The following is a 25,366-nucleotide window of genomic DNA, read 5'->3' as shown; positions in this document are numbered from 1 at the left end:
TTTAATATCACTTTTTCTATGGTTTCATATATCTTTTTTTAATAAAAACGTGATTGATAAATAGCAAATCGCGTGATCAATTGCTTTCTGTGGCGGGTATGAATTATTTTAATCATATGAAGCAACTTTTCTACCCCTGGTCGATCTTAAAAGTTAAGATTTATTTTTTCATTCGTAATGAAAAAACACCATTTTAGAGCTTGATATGCGAATTTCGACCACCATATGATGCATGAAAATTTCATTGGACTGTGATGTAATTTTACATCATAGTATTTCACCTCATTGGGTACCTTTTTTCACCCTCCCTGATTTGAAAAGTAATTAAAAATGAATGTTTTCGTAAAGATAAAAAAAGGTATTTTTGAGCTCAATTTGCGAACTTTGACCGCCTTGCTAAGCATGAAGATATTATCTGATCAACTTGAAATTTCACTTGCAATTGTTTAGTCCTTGTGGACAACTTTTTTTCTCACCCTGGCGGTTTAAATTTCCAAGATTTTTTTTTTCGATCCACCCAAGTGTGCACCTTGAAGCAATTTTTCAAAAAATCGATTTTGTTCTTTTGCTATGATTTTGTTTTGGATATAATTCCTCTGCACTGACGAACAAGTTATCACAACGGGGACAAGCAAGTTATCACAATGGGGACAAGCAAGTTATTATAACTTGGAAGAACAAGTTATCAAAAAGTGGACGAGTAAATTACCATAGCATATTGGTGAGAAATTCATCATCCATTTTCTGTAAATATACAAGCAAACCATATGACCTTTTAATTTTCCACTACGGTCAATGCTGTGCGAGTACCGCTAGTTAAAAATTAAATACAGGATTTCAATTTTTTTAAAATGATAGAAGTTAAAAAAATCACTTGTTGTTCAGACATTAAGGAATTTTCAAAGTTTACAAGTAAGTTCTAAAAAAAATGTGTCCAGCTTAACATAAAGGGGTAAAAAATTGCCACCATAATAATCCAAATGTTTTTCTATTTGCAGAAGTAGGAAGAAAATACTAAAGCAGATTTATGATATCAAAGAATAAATTTCAAATCACTGGGCCTTAGCAGTTTAAAGTTGAATCCTTGCTTTTTTAAATAGCAGGGAGAAATAAAAACTAAGTTTCAATTAAAATTTCAATGTAAGTAATGGAAATTAATCATGAGTTATTCAGAATTGCTTTGTAACTGCATACTGCTCATCCGACCATCAGTTTGACTCTTCTATACTATAAATTAAGTTGTTGCTTCTAGTTTTCTAATTACTGACATGCATAAAAAATACTAAGCATTGTTAACTTTATGCACAGTGTAGTAGTTGTGAGTTTTTCCTGCAATAACTCTTTTTTTTCTTGTAAAAAATAAATTTGAAACTTGTTTTTAAATTTAGATGTTGAATGAATTTAATCATAAAATATATGCTAATTGATAATATTTATTGTAACATGCTATCTGTTATTTCTCTCTACATTAGAAGTTATGTTATTCTAAAAACGTTTACATTCTTAAAATTCTATTTTTCAGTTAGCCTTTCTCATTCATCATCTCTACAGTTTGCAGAAACAGACTGTTCTATGTTTCCACACATTACATATTTAGGATGTGCTGTTATAAATGCTCCTAGAAGTGAGAAAGAAATCCAAAGAAACATGGCCATTTTAAATGAGCAAGCTTTGGACCATGCTATACAAATTACTCTTTCTGTTCCTAGTCACTCTGAGGGATGCGTAACGTATGTATTTTTCTTCAACTGAAATAAATGACTTTTTTCTTTTCTTTTGAGATACACTGTCATTTTTTTACGACTTTCTGTTTGAGGGTTGATTTTAGTCAAATGCTTCTTTGCTTCTTAATAATTAGTAACAGTTTCAATAATTGACTTTAGCTGTATGCAGGTTTAATTTCAATATGATAGTAGTCCAAAATACGTCTTTTAGATTCAAAGCAAAATGATTAATTAGTTATTCATTGAGTATTTCATCTTTAGATAAATGTTAGTAAAGACTGTCTGGTATGGTGCTATAAATTGATTACAATTGTTCTGTATTGAAAATCAAATACAAAATTTCATCCAAATCTATGTTCTTTATATTTTTGAAAAATTTATGCATTGTCATATGCATAACTTTGAAAAAGATGGATCCTTACAGATTTTCTTGAAATTTGTTGCATTAGCTATGTGTTACAATGGGATTTTAATAAAATCACTTTCTTCATTTTAATAATTATAAATGATTTGATTATTTTAAGGTAAAAAATATATATGTTGAATATAATAAAATTTATTGATATTTATGTATTATTCAACTCATTTATGATAACAACAGATTTCAACAAAGGAAAAATAATGTTGTTCTTATAAGTTGAACCACACTCTATATTTAGAACATTTCTTACCACTTTCAAACATATTTATGTTTTAATAGGCTTAAATTATTTAATTACATTAACGAATGATGTCAAAACATCATAGAATTAAAATAAATAATAATTCATTTTGTTTTAACACTCTTGTGTGTGGTTTATAATTTTGAAAATTTTCTGGTTTTTATGAAATATTTTAAAGCAAAAAGGTTCAAATTGTGCTTCTGCTTTCATTTAAAATTTAATAGCATTTTTGAATGAAAACAAGAGTAAATTTCATGTTCATATGTTTTGCCATTTTACCTTCATCTTCAAAACATTTTTAAAATGCTTTAATAACTCTTTCTTCTTTTTAAAAATAAACTTAGTTATACCAATGTCTTGCATAGATTTTTTGAATCCAGTTTTTTCAGGGTTTATGTGGTCTTGAAATGTTCTCAATTTTTGAGTTAATGATCTGTATTTTTAAAGTTTTCTTGATATGCATGAAATATTGAGTGGGAAATGTTATTTTAGTTGAGTCAAACTAAAATGAAGATATAGGTTTACTCCGAGAATGGTTTGACTCAAAATAAGTTGTTTATCCTAGTGAACTTATACAAAATCTATCTAAAATTTTGACTCAGTGACTTTAAGCCGTTAGGAATCATAGTGATATGTCAGATTGTAATTGATAAAATACCTTATGTGAGGCTAACTGGTTTATTAGCAGGGGTGCTCATCTGGGGGGAGGGGTCATGGCACAGACTACGCCATTGAAATTTTTAGGGGGGTGTTTTGGGGATTATTTTTTGCTTTTGTGGGATCTTTGAAATATTTAGGGGGGTGCAACCTTACTCTTAGAGGGACACCCCTGTTATTAAAGATTCAATGTGTAGAAGGGGAGTATAACCTAATTTAATTTTAATTGAGGATTGTCATAGTGCAGAGGTTCCCAAACTTCAGACCTCCACGGACCCGTCCGGAAAATTACAAACTTCGCGACCTCCCTGCCCTAAAAAAGAAAAAATAAGATTTGACACAGTTAAATTAATTTTTTTCCTAATATGTCTTTACATGTTTTTTTCCATAAATTGGTGAATTCATTGTTCTGTATATTTTTCAGAGCTCTTGTCTGGTGTTCATTTCTTACATTATTTTTTTGAGTTATGGAAGTAAATTCTACTTCAAATTCAATTAGGAATGAAAACATTATCACTAAATTTCTACAACATGAGTCTTGAAAATTTTGGAGCAAATGTTTTAGTCGAAGTATAATATCCCAACTGTAAAAATGTGCTTCAATGTTTGCATTTTACTTAATATATTTTTTTAACAATATGAACTTCGTCAGATCACAAAATTAATTAAAGTGTAGTTTGTTTATTTCCTAGAGTTCCGAGGGGGAGGCTGCTGCGCCCTGCATGTGCTTAAGCAGGAACTTTTTTATTCCTCATAAATGTGCTTTCGTTTTGAATTAAACAATTGTTTCTCGTCTTTCAATCTCAATTATATTTAAAGTTTTAGCTAGAGAGCAACGCGGACCCCCTGGCATGGGGTCCGCGGATCACTGTTTGAGAAACTCTGTCATAGTGTATTGCATTTAGTGATGTGGATCGGGTAAATACCCAAGCAGGTAGGTAAATATTTTACCTACTCGCTACTTCTTTAAAACTTCCAATGATAACCAGATGGGGCAGTTATTTGTATTGTTTTCAAAATTTAAAAGATTACAAGTTTGTAGTTCAAACTTTAGCAGTCAGTGAATCCTAGTTGTTCAGTGAATTAAAGAGGCTCCTAGATCAGTGCTTCTCAACCTTTTTTACTTTGCGGCACACTTAAGAAATTTCTAGATCAACGGGGCACACTAAACTTAATTTCGCAATGGTAATATATAAATGTTTTTATCATTCACTAGTAAAAAGACGTGGGGGGGGGGGGACTTTTTTCACATGAATGAAACAATTATAACTATCGTAGTGTATTTAAATTTATTTAGAAAGTAGAAATATTTCGAATGTATTGCGGTTGATAATGAACAACAAAACTACCTATATCAGACTTCACAGAAAATTATGCTTGATATGTTTCAAAGCATTTCTGTCAAACATATCATTGTAGTGCACACTGTAGTTAAACGATTTATCAAGAAATGTTTCAAGAAAGAAGCAAGCAAAAAATTAAAAACATGCACCTAACTTCCGTTTGACACTTATGAAACACTTGAGCCTGCCTTGAGGAGCAAAGACGTTTGATGTTCTGCTCTATGCTGGAAAGAGCTATACACGAAGTTCTTGATCCAAGATCTTTAGATATGACTTCTTGCAGTGTTTTATAAGTGTGAGGGATGAGAAGCTGAATTTAGTGGAAAATGGTAGTAGCACATCAATAGCAAGACCAGAGATGGTGGGATACTCATTTTTAACCAGCAACCAAAATTCGTCCGGAGGGACTTCACTTATCTTAAGTTTAAGAGTACGGTCGCTCTTGAGGTCCATAAACTCTTCTCGCGCCTTCAAAGAAAGGTTATTTAATTGATGCATCCGCAGAGGAAGAGAATGGATCGCGAATCCAATCATACTGTTCTATGTTAGTATTCTTGAAATAGTGCTTAGGCTTGTCCTGAAGTATGACTAAATGTTCTGTCACCACATTAAGCAGATTTTCTTCCATGTCATTTCCTTCACATACCATGTTGATGGCCCGTTTGAACATGTCCAATGATCCACGACTTTCTCTCCACAGCTGAATATTTGATTCGAAACCGTTTAGCTTGTCCACTCATGTAACTAAATTCTCTCTTTGTCCTTGCATTTTCCGGTTCAGTTCGTTAGGATGTTCAAAATTGTCTGCCATGTACGGTAGTTTTGCCAGCCAATGTATTCGTCTTTGAACAAACTGGCGTATGCATTTCGTTTTTTAAAATCAAAAACTGTCCTACCTCGTCCCTCAATCCAAAATTTTTGATAGTACCTTACCACGTGAAAGCCAGCGAATCTCTCTATGTAGAAGTAGAGAGTGGTGATCTGCTCCCATTTTTTCACACAGTACGGAGAAAAGGCGAGAATTAAGCCGCTTACCTTTTTATGAAATTCACGATTTTCACAACTTCAGCCAAAGCTGACTTCAGCTCATCTGGTAAGTTCTTTGCCATGAGAGCTTCCCGATGGAGGAAACAGTGTATGGTTTGAACACTTGGTTTACGATTTTTCACATTCGAATGGAATCCTATGATAGGCCCTGTCATTGGAGCAGCTCCGTCGGTGCAAACAATTGTGCAATTTTGCAAACGATCCCGTTGCTTTTCAAATATTCATCTGTGACGCGAAATATCACAACACCGGTTGCACGTTGAGGAAGTTCTTTCCATAAAAGATAATGGTCTTTATTAATATGTTCCTCATCAATGAAGCGCACAATGACTATGAGTTGTGGACAGCTTCCGATGTCTGTTGATTCATGAACTTGAAATTCAAATTTTTCAGCTACTCGTAATTTCTCTACCAATGTTGCATCTATGTCAGCCGACATGTCACCAATTCGTCTCCTGATAGTCAGAAAGTGGCATTCAGACCACCTCCTTCTCTGCTCCGGGTCCTAGCATTCCCCACACAATTTCTTTGCACGCTGGTAAAATAAGCGTTTCACCGCTAGTGTGTGGATTTTTCATTTTGGCAATTAACCATGCAACATTATACCTCTTGAACCCTTTTCAGAAACCTTTGCGCTAGCTTTCATGAAAGAACTTTGCTTCGAGTTCTCTTCCTGCAATCGCTTGAAGTAACCGATGACTTTGCCCAAGTAAGAAGGATATTTAGTAGACAGGTGACGCATTAATTTGCTAAGGACCACGCTTCATTTGGTAGTTTCTCCCTGAAAATAAGGCACTCAAGTCTTGGTGATTTTATATCTCCGATCCATGAAGAACCGAACGCCAGGTACCCTTCCCTGCACTGCCTACTCAGCGACTTACTCCTTTTACTTGGAGGTCCATCTGTATCAGTACGTTCAATCGCAGATTTAGCAGCTGATGAGCCTTCTCTAACCAAGACTTTTTTCATATCGCATTCGTAATAACGGAGGTTTTGCGCCAATTTGAATAACACACTAAGCATATGCAGACTAGCCAGAATGTCACTGCTGGTGAATTGAGCGTGAATAATTTGTGTCTAAAATAAGCCGAATAAAAAATAATAATAATAATAAGGGCAATAGCAAACAAAGGTTAGAAAAAAAAATCTTTTTTGTTGATTTGCTTTTTATAGATCAACAAAAAAATCTTTAAAAGCAATACATGTCTGAACGTTGGCACCAACGTATGCAACAGGTAAAGTAAAGGCTTCATTTCACTCTCGGAATTGTTCATACAGCAATTACCGAAAAAAATCATTCGTCCTAGATTTTATTTTTTCAGTTCGATTTTTTTGTTTTCTTTTAATTTCTATTTTGCTAAGTCTCAGAATCGAGCTTTGAAAAACTACGATAAGTTGAAATTAGTATCGGAACTGGAAAAGAGGAAAACAAAAGCTAAAGCTAGGGCTAAAATTTTGGGCGGCAGGGCACGATCCCTGCCTGGGAGAAGGGAGCGATACTTTTGCGAAAGATTTAGAAAAAATTCTGTATAATTAGTTGATTTCGTGGAAACTAGAAACCGTTTCCTAAACTGAAAGTGTAATAGGATCACAAAAGATTTGAAAGAGGTGGGGCAGCAAATCCCGCCTCTCCCCTTGTTGGGTATGTCTGATTGCACACGATTGAGAGGGTGAATTGAGAAGTTACAGAACGATAAAAACGCTATTTGGTCAATTCGGTCATTTAAAATACATCAATGCTCTTTCTTTTTATAACTACGAAAATTCCGCGGCACACTGGGTTGTTTGTCGCGGCGCACCAGTGTGCCGCGGCACACCGGTTGCGAAGCCCTGTCCTAGATGATGAAATTTTTTGGCTTCATGTTGATAAAATGGTCCATATTTTAGAAACAATAGTAAAGTTGACTTTATCTCTAGAGGCAAATGAGCTGCAAATACATTTGGTCTATGGGCAGTTCAACAAATTAGAGAATATATTATTGGAACAGTTTCCCATGTCCCCTTTGCAAAAAAATAAAGAAAACAATTTTTTGAATAATTTTAAAGAAAGGAAAGAATTTGGCATTGGTCCAATTTATCTTGTTGCATATATTTTGGATCCAATGAATGCAAAGCAGGGATCTGAAACCACCTGATCTGTTCGATGGTTTAACGTTTATCTATCGAGTTGGGAAGCATATAAAATTAGATAGTGTTCAACTGAAGACTGTACTTGTTCATTATAGGGAAAAGACTGGGATATGGGGAAGGAAAATATTGTGTGAAGGGTTAGAGAGTATAAATCCTTTGTAATGGTATATATATATATATATATATATATATATATATATATATATATATATATATATATATATATATATATAATGCAAGAATATGCTTGAACACTTGAACTAGGTTTGGAGAAACTTTCTGCAAAAGATATAAGGGAATAAATAGTAATAATAAATTGAGTGACATTTCGTTACATTTTGATGTCATGCAGGACATATTACTAGGTTATAAAAGACTAGGACCTTAAAAATTAATGTTTACTTTTTTTTGTAACCAATTAAGCTTTTTACTTTTTGTAGGTTACCTTTTTATATCTGAAATTTGGCTATCAACATTGATTAGGCATATCCAGCACATTTAATGTGAATATCATATTAGATTGCTAAGTTGTTTCACACACTAATTCTTTAAATATGTGATCAAAATACAGTTTTAGGCAAAAATTTATTGTTTTGTATATGGTTGGTATACATAGTGGAATACATACAGAAAAGTATTTTAGTTGAATATAAATTTTTGAAATAAATACCCGGGTATATACCTAATTTTGGTATTTACCCAGGTATATACTCTGGGTATTTACCCCTAGAAATAAATACCCTGGTATTTTACATCACTAATTGCATTATAAATGAGTTACAAAGTCAAATTTCGTGTAGCTAGTAGTCACGGTCGCTTATTTTTACTTAGTTGGTTAGTTGGTACAAACTTATTAATATTTCAACCCTACAAGTTGCATTTAAATTGTGGCAGCTTATATTTGTGATGGAATTTTCTTCCTTGCAATTTCTGTGCAGGTTTTCACTAAAAACATTATGTTTTGAAAACTGATTTTCATTACTTGTTGAAAATTTTCATAGAAATAACTTGGTGTATTTTAAAAATGTAAGACTGTTCCATGATATTTTGTTATGAGTATGTACATGGTCTTCTGGTTTGAGAAGTTAATGCATATTTTTATTAAAAACTCTTAACCATAAAAATTTCTTTTTTGATTGATAATACTCGTTTTTGAACAAAGTTGAAAGTAGTGATTGATATCATGTAATTTTTTTTTTTTGACATTGATATCAAAACATTGCCCTTTTATAAATGTTCCTTCAATTATTACACAAAAGTGCTTGGATGTAATTAAAACTTGTGTCAAGGTGAGTATGAACAATGTTATTGCATTTTTAAGTTCCGTTTAACTACAGTAAACTCCCGATTATCGGCGGTCGGATCATCTGCGGCTCGGATTATCCGCAGGTCCTTTCACATTTCTTTTTCTTTGAAACTTATGATTGTGTTGTTGTTCACTTTTAGATTTTAAATATATTTTTGAAATTCAAATGTTAGTAGGTGCAATGTAGCTATGTTTCTAGTTATAATTTAAATAGATGTGTGAGTGTCATCAATATGTTTTATCTATTGCATACATTACCTATTCTTCGGGTTATTCACAATTACCATGCCACCCTATTCCGCGGATAATCAGGAGTTTACTGTAGTTGTTTCTACTCTTAAAAACATAACTGTAACTACATAATAAAATTTAGTTCTATGAGATGCTTTAAAAAATTGTACGATTTTCTCTTCCTACAAGCATTTTACCCTTAAAAAAAATATGTTGCTTACTTAAACCCTGTGCTAATAAGTTTTTAATTTTCAAAACTTTTTGTAAATAGTTGATTTTATTTTTTTACATATATAGTGCTTACTTTATTTTTTAGGTTATTAGATTCTGAAGGTCCCAATGAAATTGCCAGCTTTTTAATTCACTGCATTCTTTTTTGCGCAAGGGGTAGACCTGATACTCCTGAAAAAGAATGTTTTGCATTTGCTTGTAGTCATGGAGAAACAGCTGAGACATCTATATTCCATTGCCATATTTTTAAATGTGACAGTCCTGAAACAGTAAGTTTCTCATTTTTCAATGCATGCACTATATAAAATATGAATATAAGTGTACAGTGGAACTTTGTTAAACTGCTCCCCGAAAAACCGCCTCCCTCTTAGATCGCAAATAAATCTGGTGAAAAAAAACATTCAGTATAGGAATGCAATACAAATTCCCTCCTTAAACTGCCACCCCGCCATCCACCAACCGCCACTGATTTCCAAGGTAAACTGCATATTCGGTATGATAATATTCCCGTTTAAACTACAGATTGGTTGTTCATGAACGAACTGGTCAAAAGAACGAATCCTTAAAATGAACGGATCTGTTCGTTCACTTAAAAAATGAACGACCGTTCTTTTGAATGATGAGCAGTTTGGAACATTGTATTGATGCATTTGTGATTAAAATCTCATTAAAAAAATGTACATTTATCTTCAACTTTTTAACTCTCAAGCAATCTCAAATTTCCTTTTTCTCAGTGCAGTACAATATATTAATTTTTGAATCTTTTTACTTACTGCTTTTTAATCATCAGTTTTCTTTAGCAGTTGCACTTAGTCTGCAATTTTCCAATGTATCCATCAGTAATGTTTGTGTAACTTGTTTGGGCTACTGACAAAATGTTTGGATATTCCACTTCCTGCCCCACGCAACCAGGGTTCGTTTAAAAACCGGTTTTTTTTTTGAAGAAAAATTTTTTAGGGGGTTTGAACTGAGTTTTTTGGTTTTTATTACAATTTGTAAGAAAAACAACTTTACTTTAGAAAAATCATGAACGTTTTATGAATTAATTGTTAAGGAATGTTTAATATTTATATTTCTACCTAATTTTTTGTAATTATTTAAATAATTAAGAGTAAAATCTTTTAATTTCATTTCCTCATGCTTAGAGATTTCTATTGGAGAATATTGTTGGAAAATCTTTAACTATTATAAAAAGTACAATACATAAATGGGTCTTTCTCTTTGGTATAAATTATCAAAAAAATAATTTACTGTGATAGTTCAGACATTATTAATTAGAAATTACCTAGAATAAATTCTTGCAAATTAATTTCCTCATAATCATAGCTATCTACTATAAATGAAAAAATTAAAAGTAAAATTAAACTCACTCATTCTTAAACATGGAAAATATTTGCAGTATCTACACATGGCCGTCCCAAGAGGGGGGCGAGCGGGGCAATCGCCCCAGGCGGCATGAAATAAGGGGGCGCTGCAAGGTGCCCCTCATCGTATAAAATGCCCCGATTGTATAAAATTAGGGGCGCCCACTCATTTCGTGTATCATAGATACACATTCATAGAAACACAAAATCATTGCAATGATTCTCTATTTTTTCCTAGGGCACGAAAATATTCCTCTCTCCAAGTCTCCAAAACATTCGTTTCCATTGTATCTTTGAAGCAGATGCAATTTCTGATAATATAATTGTTTAAAATCAAGCAAAAGGCATGTATATTTGTCTAGTTCTCACCAAAGCCTGAATTCTGCCCCTCCGTGCATTGGCCATAAAAAAAAACCATAAAAAAGTTTTAATGGGGCACATTGAAAAAGCAATTTTTTTTTATATTTTTTTGATCGGATAGGAAAAGGGGCTAAAGCTGTCTGGTCAAAATTTTAAAACTTTTAGTTTTAAAAACGCGATTATAGGCCATTCTTATTGACGTTAGGGTATGGGAGGGAGCCCAGAGACTGTTTCCAATTGATTTTTTAAAAAAATTGATTGAAATCAATTCCATCTCCCCCTGCAACTTTTCAAAGTTGAAGTTTCAAAAACGAGATTTTAGACAAACGTTGAAGATTTTTTGGATAGGTAGATATGGAGCATTTCCCAGGAAAATTATTCAAAATTATGGTTCAAAAAATTAAGCAATATTTTACATTCAGGGGCTATATATCAATAGTACTTTTCTCTACGCCTCACCTTTAGCTTGGTGCATTAAGATTACCTTATAATTTTCATAAAAAAATAAATGTCTTGGATTAAATAGTTACTAATTACAAAAAAGCAGACACTAAGTTAAAAGTGTCGACTGAATAAAGTAACTATTAACTAAATATTTTAATTTTCAGCTTTAGTTAACAAAACATAACTTTATTAAAAATAGTGAAATTTGCTCGCAAAGATTTTATGAAATTTTGAAACATTATTCTAAAAAAAATATATATATATATATAAAAAATGTAATGGGGAAACTAGTATTAAAAATCATTATAATTAATAGGCTGGTTATGGGTTAATTTCTTATCGCAGCGCATCCCTAAATTTAACTATAGATTATATCGATTCAATGTTATCACGAGTTTCATCAAAAGAGTATAATATACGAATTTAAAAACAAAATAAAATCATTTCTTTCAATGAATAAATAACCTTTTTACTTCTTACCCTTTTGATGCAGAAAACAATTTTTATGTTGGATCTCTGACAAAAAATTTTTTCAACAGAAATGCCTTATGATGGGAAATATATCTAACCCAAACTGCACTTTCTTCAAACAATGTCCAAGTAAACTTATCAGATCAAATTTTAGAACATCGCTAACCAAAAGCATCTGTTGCGCTCTGATGAGTCAAATTGGCAATGGTCAAAGGCTGCATTTCTTCAACTCTCTTGTGACAAAACTCTTATCGCATAATTGATACCATCTGGCCTCACAGGGGTCCAAATTTCTTTGTGTGCACTTGCAGAAGCGGACGATCGACGACATTAGGACTCGACCGATGCATCGGCGCCGATGGTTCAACAATTTAGCCATCGTCATCGGCGGCCTATGCTAACTTGCATGAAACATCGGCCCATCGGCCTTAAAAAACATTGAAAAGCTGATGGAATTGGCCGATGTTTTTGAAAAAAAAGGACCTTTGTTGTTTTACTTTTTAATACAAAGTAAAGGGAGTTATTGTTCTCATATAAAATTGTTTACTTAAATTTCAGTATGAATTTCTATTTTAGTCACCCCTGAAAGAGTTTTTTATACAGCATTCAGGTACCAAATAAGTTAATTGTTGCGTTGTTTCTTGCGGCTGGATGTACGTATGTATCTCTCATAATTCATAACTCAAAAATGGTAAACTGTAGAAGGCTAAATTTTCGCATGTGGGGTGTGCGTACGTTCCAGTTGTGCACTTCACTTTTTGTTTTCGATCGGGGGTTCTAAAAAGCCTATTTACTCATTTTTTGTGGCTATTAATTACTTATTTCAATGCAAAACTAATATAGCATCTCAGACTGACAATCATTCGGCGATATATTGCCGAATTGGAGACCATGGAAACAAATATGAGATGGCGAAACCGGCTTTGTTTCATTTTGTTAGATTCCACTTGAAACGACGGTAATTTTTAATTTTTTCGATATTTGTAATATGAATCACAGTAATGCAGTCTTTTCTGTATTGCTTCGGCGGTGCTACACGTTTGAGGCCCGTCGAAATACATTTTGGGGCCCTATTTCTCTAGCACAGAAGTTGTAAAACATTTATCATAAGCATTTTTGTAACTCCTACGGTTCCCTTATGGTTATGGGGCCTCTCGCGCAATTGCAACATTTGCTATATTTTAAATTCGCCACTGCACGTCAAAACATACTCGGATGCAAGTTTTAACAGAGTTTTTCTGCTCAGTGTTTATTATTATTTTGAACTTTATTTTTTACGATTATTTTTTGTATTTCCGAGAACACTTGCGTGCCCCTCCTCCAAATCGAACAATTTCTGAAATTTGTTAGGCATAAATGCCTGTTAATAACAACAGTAAATAATCCTATCTCATCACCTCACAACACCAATAGTAAAAGAATGTTTTTCCTTACTTATAATGTATTACCAATCATTCTGCATGACTGGGGTAAAAGAATCTTATCAGCACTCATTCACATTGGTCGAATCGACCGAATGTTTGTTTCACCTTCGTTCACCCTTGGCGGGAACTCCGTTGTGGATGACGTCATAGAAAGCTTCTAGAAGAAATCTGAAGGCACGTGTGCTTAACGATAGCAGTGATGTGTCCGTTCACGTGACTCGGATATGCTAATGACCCGGGGGGGATATTTAAACTGCTCGCGGCTTTAGTTCGCTCTCTCTTTGATCATCTCTTGTCGTGGTAGGCGGTCGCTCGTTCGGCATTCGAACTTGCTTGTTCGTGCCGTTTGCACTTTATTAGAAATGATTAGCTGGACTTAGCTTATTTTCCAATGGGTCTACTTTATCAAAGTTTTTAGTCAATAGTCATGCAGTTTGCGTTGCACTGTTAGTTATCTCATGCAGAAGAAGCATGTAAAGAGATTATGTTGTTAGTATTTATTTTTATCATTTACAGCGTGTTTTTATCTATTTACATTATCGTTTAAATAAACTTCATGAAAGTTAGAAATAGTTTGTCAAGTCTTATTTCCGAACTCACTCTGCTAGTATCAAAGAAACATTGGGGAGATATTATTAGATTAGAAATTCTCCCCAACAACTCTAGTTGTACTTCTGAGTTGTTTAAAACTAACACCATTCATAAAATTGGAGATCTTTTTTTCAAGCTTTTTCTAATGTTGTCAGAAATTGATTAAAGACGCTTTGAATGGAAACATAATTCGGAAACCAAAGGGACTTTTGAATTTTTTTCTTCGAAAGTGCTGAAGTAGATTCAGAAACTCTTCCAAGGCGTTGGTGGCAGCGGTTCTGTACTATAAAAATGAGCCCGAAGTTTAATGTTGTGAGTCACTTCAAAATCAGAGGGTGACCCCCCCTAACCCACCCTCATCGTTTCAAGCACTTCTTAAATATTTAGCGATTATTTATTTTGGTCAAGAAATATCATTTTGCGTATTTCTTATACTTGTTTCACCTATATTTCGTAATGCGCCATCTTTTTTGCATCATTAATAGTGATCGATTTTTTTTTCTGTTGTAAGTAACTATTTTTTTTATATAAATATATAAAATAAATGAATAAGTTACTTTCGTTTTCATCATATTTTTAATAATATGTTATAGAAAAATTTCAAGGATTTTCTATTATGCAATTTTTTAAATTTCAGAAAATTATTGTTAAATTTCAAATTTTAATTTGAACTTGTTTGTAGTGCTTCATAAAAGATTAAACAATCAAATTGTTCAATATTACGTGTGAAAACATCAGATCAAGTAGTATATGTGTTCAGTTATTAACTTGATGTAAATATTGAGTTTGTTTATTGTGGCTGCATTTTAAGAACCTCGCTCTTTTCATGGCTATTTCTTCTTTTTCGCAAAATTTATGTCACGGTTATAGCTTTTATGAGAAATGCAAATTTTTCCTTTCATAAATTTTAAATAAGTATAAAAATATTCTTATTATGATTTAATATTATAATTTATCTGACATTTCCCTACGTGCAATCTTTCCACTTTAATTGCGTAATTTGTTGACGGTTTCATAGTTTTATTCTTAATTTTTTTTGAATGATTAAACAACATAATTTAATGTTTTTAACGATGTTTAGTGTACCTAAATCCTTACATTATTACAATATTACTGAAATCTTAGTTATATGTTCAATTTAAAAAAAAGCCAATTGGTTATTAAACAGTCTCTTTGTTTTCTGCCCTTATTTTTATTTTATTTTATTTTATTTTATTTATTAATTAATTAATTTATTTTTCATGTTGTTTTTTCTCTTCCATCATACAGCAGTCAAAAAAGGAGAAGCATAACTACATCCTATACAGATTGTACGCGGTGCGATCCAAAAGTTCGGGGGACAAGTTGTATAAAACCTTACCCAAAATAGTTCACATTACCTAAGCACATCCATCTTCAAAAGGGCACCTTGAGAGACTATGTACTTCTGCCAGTTTTCATATAACTCTAGGAAACACTCCTGGAAGCCATTTTTCGCTACCTTCTGTGATGCAGCTTTATCTTCTCCTGATGGAAGAAGCGGCGTCCATGCAATTTTTTTTGTTGCTGGGAACAGGTAAAAGTCACACGTAGCTAAGTCCGACGAAACGTTATGTTATTTGTTTGTCGCATCAACGTTGGCAGAAGTGCATAGTCGTTCAAGGTGAGTATTTTGTAGATAGATGTACTTCGGTAATGTGAACTATTCAGGGTAAGATTTTAAACAACTTGTCCTCGAACTTTTAGATGATACTACGTACGTATGAGTTTTCAACTTACTATTTCATAACGTTTTTGAGTGACGCAAGTTTACGCGCATGAAGCCATCACAAGAGAATTTGCGATAATTAATTAAGGAGGCGTTCAAAATAGATATTTCGGTCATCTATATGTTCTTAGGTACATATGCATGCCGAAAAAACTTGTGAAGTTTCAATTGGGCGATCGTAAAATAAAAATTTAGGTCGAAATCCGATTTTTTCTTCTTTTTTTTTGTGATTACAATTCCTTATTCGTAGAAAGGAAGTAAAGTGAAATGAAACAATGATCCTTTAAATCTCTGACAATCTTATCAATTTATTTCTGTTAGTTTTTTTTTTTTTTTGCCATCGGCCAACGGCATCGGCCATCGGCAATCAGCCGTTTAGAGGAAAACAATCAGCCATCTTTGAACAATCGGCCAACAATCGGCATCGGCCCATCGGCCAAAAAATGCCATCGGTCGAGCCCTAGACGACATACGCTATTCTCCCTTCCCCCTCAATAGCCATCTAACCCCCCTTTTTACTTGACAGATTAATTACCCATCCCTCATTCTTTTTTGAAAATTCCCGATAGCCTGTCGCCCATGGCTTTTTTTACACCCTCCTCTGTTTGTAGCATATCACTTTTGCTGCATAGCTATACCAGTTCAGTCTCTCTCCATTTCTTGACGACACCCAGGCGGTAATACCCCACGGCTCCCAACGAGAGGATGCCATCAATAGACAATTGTCTGGGAAATTGCTGTAGAAACCTTTCTTTTCAGAAGAAGCAAGTAACAAGTAATGAATTTTAGCAACAATGAACAAACATGTGATTGAAAGAGAATTTTTTTAGCAATTCAATATTTTGCATTGAAATTTTTTGAAATTCCCCGCCGGAGCAAGGAATTTTCCCCAAGGGGAAGGGGTAAGAGGTCTCCGACAGGGGGGCAATTGCCCACCTTGCACCCTGTCTGATGCCGCCTCTGCAGAATGCACTTCTCAAAACGAGTTTGTGCTCCAGCTGGGAAAAGCCACGAAGGATTCTGGTTAAAACCTCTTTCTTGGATACAGGGTGCTAGCTTTTTTTGCATCTTGTTTTCCATTCGTTTTTTTTCTTTTTCGGAGAGTTGGAATGGGAAAATGCGAGGTACTAAAGACTCATGTAAACGAGGCTAATGAGTCATGTGAATTCAGAGCAAAGTGAAATAAGCTCATTCTATTTACTTATTCAATCATTTATGAAATTGCTTATATCATTAGTTTAGAGGAAAAACTCACTAAGTACACTTTAAAAGTCATTAAGTGCAAAATTGTCCATAAAAAAACTAACCTGTGATGATTAATCCAAAAGTACAATATGCAGGCTTAAAACAAAACCTAAGCATAAATAAATAAATAAATAAATAAATAAATAAATAAATAGAAATAAAAATAATATTGCAACAAAAAATCCCCTATAGTTTTATCTGTAACAGTTAGTCCCCCCATAATTAACTATTTTTTGTTTTTTCCACATTTCCAGAAATTAATCAAAGTTCACTTAGTGAGTTTCTCCTCTAAACCGATGATATATTCAAGAACTAATTATTTCATTTGCATTCCTACATTTAAAAATTCACTTATTTATTCTTAAATCATCTATTTTTTTTATTCATTCACTGTTTGTTTTGTTCATTTATTAATTCTCATATATAAATCAATTAATTTATTTCATTTATTGTTTCACTATCTAATCATTTTTTCACTAATTTTGTTACTCTCTCATCTGACTAAAAAATATTTAATTAGAAAAATATTTTATTTTTCACTTTGCCCCTAAAAAAATATACCAAGGCTTGCCTGGTCCTGGTTTTAAGACAAAATCCTGGATTCCCGGTAAAGATAAATTTGATTTTAGATGACCAAAAAAGTAAAAAAAAAAAAACTGTGAGGGATTACTTTGGATAATTACTTTGTCATTTTCAACATTACCGAGTAAAATTAATATCAGATTAGCTTGTGAAGATTTTTACGACCAGATTAAAACCAAAATATACTTCCTAAAAAATGTCTTAGGCAATAAAAAGTCACATATTTTTTTTTCCTTATTCAAAGAGTTTCTTTTTACTAGTAACTTATACAGTGGCTCCCAAAAGTGTTCGTACACCTACGACTTTCAATGAAATAGGCCCCTATCCATTGGTTAAAATTAATATTTCGGATTAGGTATTTAAGTATAAGATCTATGATCAATTTCAGCCTTTCCCAACCTTTTTGATTGTGCGGCCCACCAGTTTTGTAGAAAACACTATTGAGGCCCACTAACTACTATACATTAGTTGCTCAGCCAAAATTTACTTTCTGGAGAAGGGGGGGGGGTGCACCTATTCATTACTGTCCTTAAGTGTAAATAATATATCTTGTTATTACTGAAAGTGCATTAAAAACAAGAGTTGTGGAGATGTTAATCCTCTTCTCCCTTCATGCAGCGCTACTGATGTACATATACTGTACAAGAACAATTTTCAAAATAATTTTTAAGAAAGAAAATAACTTGATTGTATTCACTTAACTGTCATAGCTGTAAGGACTCTCCAAAAAAAAGTCATTAAAGTTAAAGCTCCACGGGATTTTTGGTGTTGTTTTTCCTCTGGAAGAAAGTTGATATCTGGATTGAAACTGTGTGTGCAGATAGTTTTAGTCCCAAATGATTCGCAGCAGTCAATGCATTTCTACATTATTATTTTTTTTAAACTGCACAAATAGGTAGGTTGTCGAAAAGCCCCTCAAGGGTCTCAACTCACTAATTAGTCATGCCCGTTCAGCAAAGGAGGGGCATTTTTAATTTGAGGCTAGAAGCTAATACTAGTTTCTTTGGCAATTTTCATTAAAGAAGTTTCTGAGATTCATTAGATTTCATCTTCAATTATAGGGAAAAAAATGAAAAAATCCTAATTTTAAAGGATTACTGACGGTGTATATCTATTAAGTGAATTTTTGCAAAAAACGCAAATTAAAACCCCAAGATTTATCTTGGTTCAGATTCTTGACCACTGTTCACGGCCCAGTAACACGCTGTTCATGGCCCACGGGCTGGGAACTGCTGATCTATTTTTAACAAAACTACTTGAACATTTTTAATAAAAAATTGAAACTTTTTTTTAAAATCAAAAACCAAAAAGTGCCAGATTTTATCTCACAAAAGTCTTTTTTTACACTTTTAAAAATGTCTATATATTTTTGAATAGTCTAACTTTTTATTAAGTTATTATTTAGTAGAATATCATTCAACATCCACAACAAAATTTAAACGTCTGCAAATAGACTTCAATGTTTTTTATTTATTTTATTTTTTGCGCACTTTCTGAGTAAGTGTTCAACCACACTTCAAGTCTTGAGTGTTTCTAGCTCTCTTTTCGTTTCAAAGCCGTATTTTCATAACCTAGCCTCCAGATAGCTTTAAATATGTTACATTAAGTTGAAATCTGGAGATTGAAGGGGTATTTTCTAAACTTTAGAACAATTTTTGAGGCACTAGACGTAAACGTTGAAAGCCATGTGCTTCTTATCGTTATCTTGATAAAAAACAAAGTTGCTTCCGATAACCAAATTTTGGCTAAGAGTTTAAAATTGATTTTTAAAATATTGAAATGAACAGCATGATTTATTATTTCATCAAAAAATTACAAACTACCAAGTCCTGATGATATGCACCCTCTGACAAGAACACCTTCACTGCCCTGATCAACGGATCCAACTAAGTTCTTAAGAATAAATACTTCAATTTTTCTTCTATTTACAAATATACAACAATTTAACCAAAAATTGTCGAATTAAATTTCATCTGTAAGTAAAACGTAATTTCAAAATGTTTTGATCTTATTTATCTTTGATTTTGCGACGAAAAGCGTAAGCTTTCTGTTTTTCGCACGGCCAAGAAAATTTCTGCGGGGAGAGGTCCCATTTAATCCAGCTATTCAGACAACTTGGCAAACAATTGTAGGTGAAAATTAAATGTAGAAATTTTCATTTAACTCTGCAGAAACTTTTACAGCACTCAAATGTGTATTTTTCATAAATTTTTTAACTGTAAATCTCCGATCACGCTTTGTCAGCTTTGCCGGTTGACCTTTTCTCACCTAGTTTTCAGTCCGATTATTTTCTTTAAAGCATTTTATCAAGCACTTTACTATAGAATGGATTAAATTAACTAATTTAGAGATATTTCAAACCAATATACCGTTACTGTAAGGAAAAACATCAAATTTCGAACGGTGTTTGATTTTTTACGAATTTCAGCCTATTTAAAGTAATAAGCGCAATATTAAGGAATAAATAAACATAAAATTAAAGCCAAATGACTCTTAAGGGTCAACACAATGCAAAAATAATAAAAAAAAAACGACATGTGATAATTTTAACCATGAATTTATTCAAAAATATTTCAGTGTTCGATGACTTTGGTGGCATATTTTTTCTCTGTCTTTTTGTTTTTTTAAACAGATTTCAAAAATAAAATCAGACAATGTTTTGAAGAAAACTAAAGAGTTTTATTTGGAATGGCATAGGAATGATGTGAAAAAAAATTAGACTTCATATTCGAATTCAGTTTCACGTTATTTTGGTTTACTACAAAATTTCAAGGTGTACGAACACTTTTGGGAGCCACTGTAAATTCTAACACGTAAGACATGAAATGTTTAAATTTATCTGCTTGTATCATTGCTATCCCTGGTTTTGGCTCATAATTAGTGACAATTTATTTACATCATTAAGAATTAACTGCCCTTTAAAACACTCTACTCTTTTAAATACCTGCAATGCTGGAAGGAGCATGGCATTCTGGTGTCCCAGTTTAACATTTCAGAAATCCGGCAAGCCTAACAGCCATTCAATTAAAAATTGCATTAGAATGTGTCAGTATTTATTTCTTTAGTTTTCCATTGAAATAAAATAGGGAAAATTTTAGATTTTTGAGTGTCGTTTTTAAATTTCATTCAGGAAAATATTTGGGAAAAATCTCCCCAAATGTAGGATGACACTTCAAATTTGAAGTCCGTTTTGGTACTAAATCTTCCAATTTATACTTTAGTATTTTACTGTTAGTTATAAAAAAACTTCATATTTTTAGAGGTATTTCAAAAAAAAAAAAAAGTTTGCTTTTTCAAAAATTCCCAAAAATGTATCTTTAAGAAATAGCCAGAGAATTGAGAAAGAAGCTCCCAGTTTTCTGGTTTCCTGAATCTCAGATAAAAGGTTCTGTACTGTACTTTGAAGAAAAATAATGTCTCTCAATGTCAGAAGTAAAAGTTTTAAATCAAAGGGTGGGGTGGGGTATGTGTATGAGAGTCATATTCATTATAATTACAGTCGGACCTCCATATATTGAAATAGCAAACTGACAGAAAAAAATTTGATGTATAGAAATTTTGATGGATAGAAACAATCTTATTTTATCATAAAAATATCCTGAAACATTAAAATTGAAGCTAATTTTATGTACAAAACCCAATTTCTAATTTATACATACATCGGATTAAATGAAAGTTAATAATTAACAGAAACTACTTTTTTGCGCCTTCATTCATCTTCATTCTTTGGTAATTCAACTTTATCTGCAACATTAGGGGATTTTTGTTTTGACAATGTAATCAAGAGAAAAGTAAAAAAATCAATCTACTTAACTTGAATGATTTTTACTGAAGCTAAAAAGACTAGGAATGATAGTCAACAGACAAAAGGGATAACTTGAAACTGATTTTAGTGTAACTGGTTACAACTAAGATTTGAAAAAAACTTGTGAGAATTTAAGAACTTCAAAACGGAACAGCAACCTATCTACACACCCCTCAACCCCAGATTCGTAATGAGTTTCATAGCAACCTTCAGTAAACATAATATTCCTTCCTAACTTCATTTTTCATGAAACAAAGTCTAAAATGCAAAAAAAAAAAATCTATGAATGTCTCAATTTTTCTTTTTTTTATATAGAGATTATTTGATATATGGAAACAATTTTTCTATATGATGAACATAGAAATTGGCTGGGATTTGGATCTATAGAAAATTTCGATATGTGGAAGTTGGATATATGGAGGTTTGACTGTAATTGAATTTAATAAACATTACTTAGTTTCATTACTAGGATGTTCTCGTGTTTATTTTGAAAATTAGAGCAGTTGTCAAATTAGATTAAAAAGGACTCTATAAATGATGTCGCACTTCTTTCATCATATTTGACCCCCTCCCCCCCTTTGTTACGAAAAGGTCACACTTCACTTTACCCCTACTCTAGTCATGCGCCATGCCATATTATATAAGCAGGCCCATGTCCAGGATTTCATAAAGGTCACGGTTTTCTTACAGTAAGGGGGGTGGGGGGGGGAATTGTCCAAATTCCCAGAAGCTTTGTTTTTAAATAATATTACCAGCTCTATTATTGTTTTTGATATACATATCAGGGCTGTTATGAACCTCACCATCCAGAAGGTAAATTATGGCTGTGCTAGCAACCTTAGTATTTAGCTTGATTAGATTCAAACCTTTATTATCTGATTACTGTGCGGTCTTGCAACAAGTACTAAATAATTCCCTAAGGACATTTGTTTTCAGATTTTGTATTCTTAGATAAGACATAGTAAACTAAATAAGAAAGGCAAATTACATTACCAAACACAATTACTATGTATCTTCCTTGCAGCAATTCTTCTCTTTTTGTGAAATTCCCTAAGTCAAATACAAATACAAATGTGACGACCAGCAACAGGCTCTGGGCCCAGCTAGGCTGGTCCTAGTCAATTAATTAGTCCCCAATGAAGATCCATGGCCCTCTTAAAGCTATCCACTCCCTTGCTCATTACCGCCTCTTCCGGTAAGCTATTCCAAGTGCCCACGACCCTGCTAAAGTAGTAGTTTTTCCTGATTTCCAAGTTAGCCTGAGATTTAAATAGTTTAAAACAATGACCCCTTGTCCTGCTTTCCCCGCAAAAATTTAATCCTTTTACATCTTTTATTTTGATAAATTTAAATAACTGAATCATGTCCCCTCTGACTCTCCTTTGCTCCAGGCTATACATGTTAAGCCTATTAAGTCTGGTATCATAATCTAAATCTGAGAGTCCCCTTACTAATTTAGTTACCCTTCTTTGAACCCTTTCCAATACAAAAATATCTTTCTTCAGATAAGGCGACCAAAACTGAACAGCATACTCCAAATGAGGTCTTACTAAACTCCTATATAAAGGCAGAAGAACTTTCTTAGATTTGTTTGAAATAGATCTATTGATAAACCCAAGCATTTTGTTGGATTTGTTACTAGCAATACTGCACTGTTGACTAAACTTGAAGTCCTGATTAATAAAGACACCCAGATCCATAACATTTTCTGCCTGATTTATGACTGAACCCTGTAAACGATATCTCATACGTTTATTTCCATGACCTAAGTGTAGCACTTGACATTTCCCTACATTAACTGCCATACCCCATTTATCTGCCCACTTAGTAATATGATCTAAATCCTCTTGTAGCTGTTTTACTTGTTCTTCGTTTTCGACAATCCCCATAACTTTTACATCGTCAGCAAAACAATTCATGCTTCCAGAAATATTTCATTGATGTCATTCATAAATATAATAAATAAAAGAGCCCTAAAACTGATCCCTGAGGAACCCCACTTAAAACATCACTCCAATTAGAATGATTTCCTCTCACAACTACTCTTTGCTTCCTACCAGTAAGCCAATTTCTAACCCAAAGTAAAGTTTTTCCTCCTTATTCTTATGTCAGCTAACTTGCTGAGAAGAGCAACATGCGGTACCTTGTCAAAAGGTTTTTTTAAAATCAATATAAACAACATCCACACATTTTTTGTTATCTAAAGCTGAGGTAACCTTGTCGTAGAAATGCAATAAATTAGTAGTACAGGATTTGCCTTTCCTGAAACCATACTGCAAACAAGTCAACAGACTATTAGTCTCTAAGAACTTCATGATCTTAATTTTGATCAAAGTTTCGAAAATCTTACAAATCACCGAAGTCAAACTTACAGGTCTATAATTCCCAGCAATACCTTTAGACCCCTTCTTGAAGAGTGGCGTTATGTTAGCCAGCTTCCAGTCCTCTGGCACCGTCCCCGAGTTATAAGAAGCATTGAAAATATTCAAAATAACATCCACTAATTCCTCTGCACATTCAACTAAAATTTTTGGATAAATATTATCTGGTCCCAGAGCTTTAGTTGCTTTAATCTTTTTCAAATGAAATAAAACCTCCTCCCTGGAAAATACAAAATCTTCAAGCTGTATAATAGCTTGTGTCTTGTTAGTGTCAACTGTTGAGATACAGTTATCGTTAAACACACTGGAAAAAAGTTATTTAGAACATTTGCAATATCCCTATCGTTTTGGATTAAATTTCCATACTCATCAACCAAAGGCCCAATTTGACTGTTTCGAGCTTTCCCAGAATTAGCATAAGCAAAAAGCCTCTTAGAGTTCCCATCAATGTCATCTGCCAGCCTTTGCTCCAATTCCCTCTTCTGAATCCGTACCAAATACTTAAAATTTCGCCTTGCCTTACCATACTGGAATCTCTCCGCACTCTGACCAGTTTCTTTAAACTGACAAAAAGTGGCTTGCTTATAATTAAGAGCTTCTTTAGTCTCCCTGGAGAACCACATGGGCCAAATTTTGGTACTAATACCTTTTCTCCTAAATGGAACATAGTCCCCAACCGTTTTAGCAAGTTTATCCTTTTTTTCAATCCTGACGAAAAAACCTCTTTCAAGCTCTGCCTAAGTGCAGCAAAATCAGTGTTTCTGAAATTGGGCACAAACCTAAAATTATCATCTTTGCACACAGTCATTGTAACCTCCTTGTACGAAGCAGTATTAAACACAGTGAATGCTTTGTATTGACTGCATATTCAACTGTTCCTTAATCACTGTTTTTCCCAAACATGATTTTAGTTGATAAAGAGAAGACAATCGTAAATTGCCGGGAAACTTTAAGGATAAATATTAAAAGAAAAGAGAAAAAAATGCTGTACACGAACTTCAGCCGTAAAGTTCGTTTCAAGTCAAATGTGTACTTTTCTTTCATTTGAGTTTTTATTACTTTTCCCTCAATAGGAGGGGTTTAACCCCTAAACCCTCCCCTTGAACACAGCTCTGTACATAAGAATATGATAGTAAAATGTGCATGAAGTAAGTCACACACTTCTTTTACCCCTTATCACAGAAAAACAATTTTATGAACCCTCCTACCCCTTCAAAGCATGGCATCATCTGTGGAGAACCCCAAAGGATGTAATTATTATTATTGTTATTATTTTGAATTAGAAACTTTAAAACTGTCCTAAAATGATTGAAACTCTCATTACTGTGTTTTCTTTTAACTGTCAAATATTTTTCAGGTTGTGAAACTTTTGCAATGTTTTGCTGCTGCGTTTCATCGTGTTCCTAAACTCTCTCAGGGTCGAGCAGGCTCCATTTCATCTGAAAGAAATATACCTGTTGGCTTATCTGTAAAAAATAACCAGCAAGTTTTCATTTATGAAACAGTATTGGATATCAAAGAAGAAGATTCAAAGGTAAATAGTTTACCTGAAACAGGTTAAAAATTATACATATAAGGCGTTTATTTCTGAAAATATTCTCTCTTTTAATTAGACTATAAT

General features: G+C 33.1%; 1 protein-coding gene across 1 annotated transcript in view; it reads left to right on the top strand.

The window, feature by feature from the left end:
- LOC129230434 (rab GTPase-activating protein 1-like) overlaps positions 1-25,366 on the top strand; it is a 176,764-nt gene that overhangs the window by 13,678 nt on the left and 137,720 nt on the right. Inside the window, exons 3-5 of the mRNA XM_054864836.1 lie at positions 1,523-1,730; positions 9,417-9,600; positions 25,103-25,279. Coding sequence (XP_054720811.1) covers positions 1,523-1,730; positions 9,417-9,600; positions 25,103-25,279 — 569 coding nt within the window. The remainder of the gene's footprint in view (positions 1-1,522; positions 1,731-9,416; positions 9,601-25,102; positions 25,280-25,366) is intronic.

Source organism: Uloborus diversus, chromosome 1 (assembly GCF_026930045.1).
Source record: "Uloborus diversus isolate 005 chromosome 1, Udiv.v.3.1, whole genome shotgun sequence".
Lineage (NCBI taxonomy): Eukaryota > Metazoa > Arthropoda > Arachnida > Araneae > Uloboridae > Uloborus > Uloborus diversus.
This window is presented reverse-complemented; position numbering and strand designations above follow the sequence as displayed.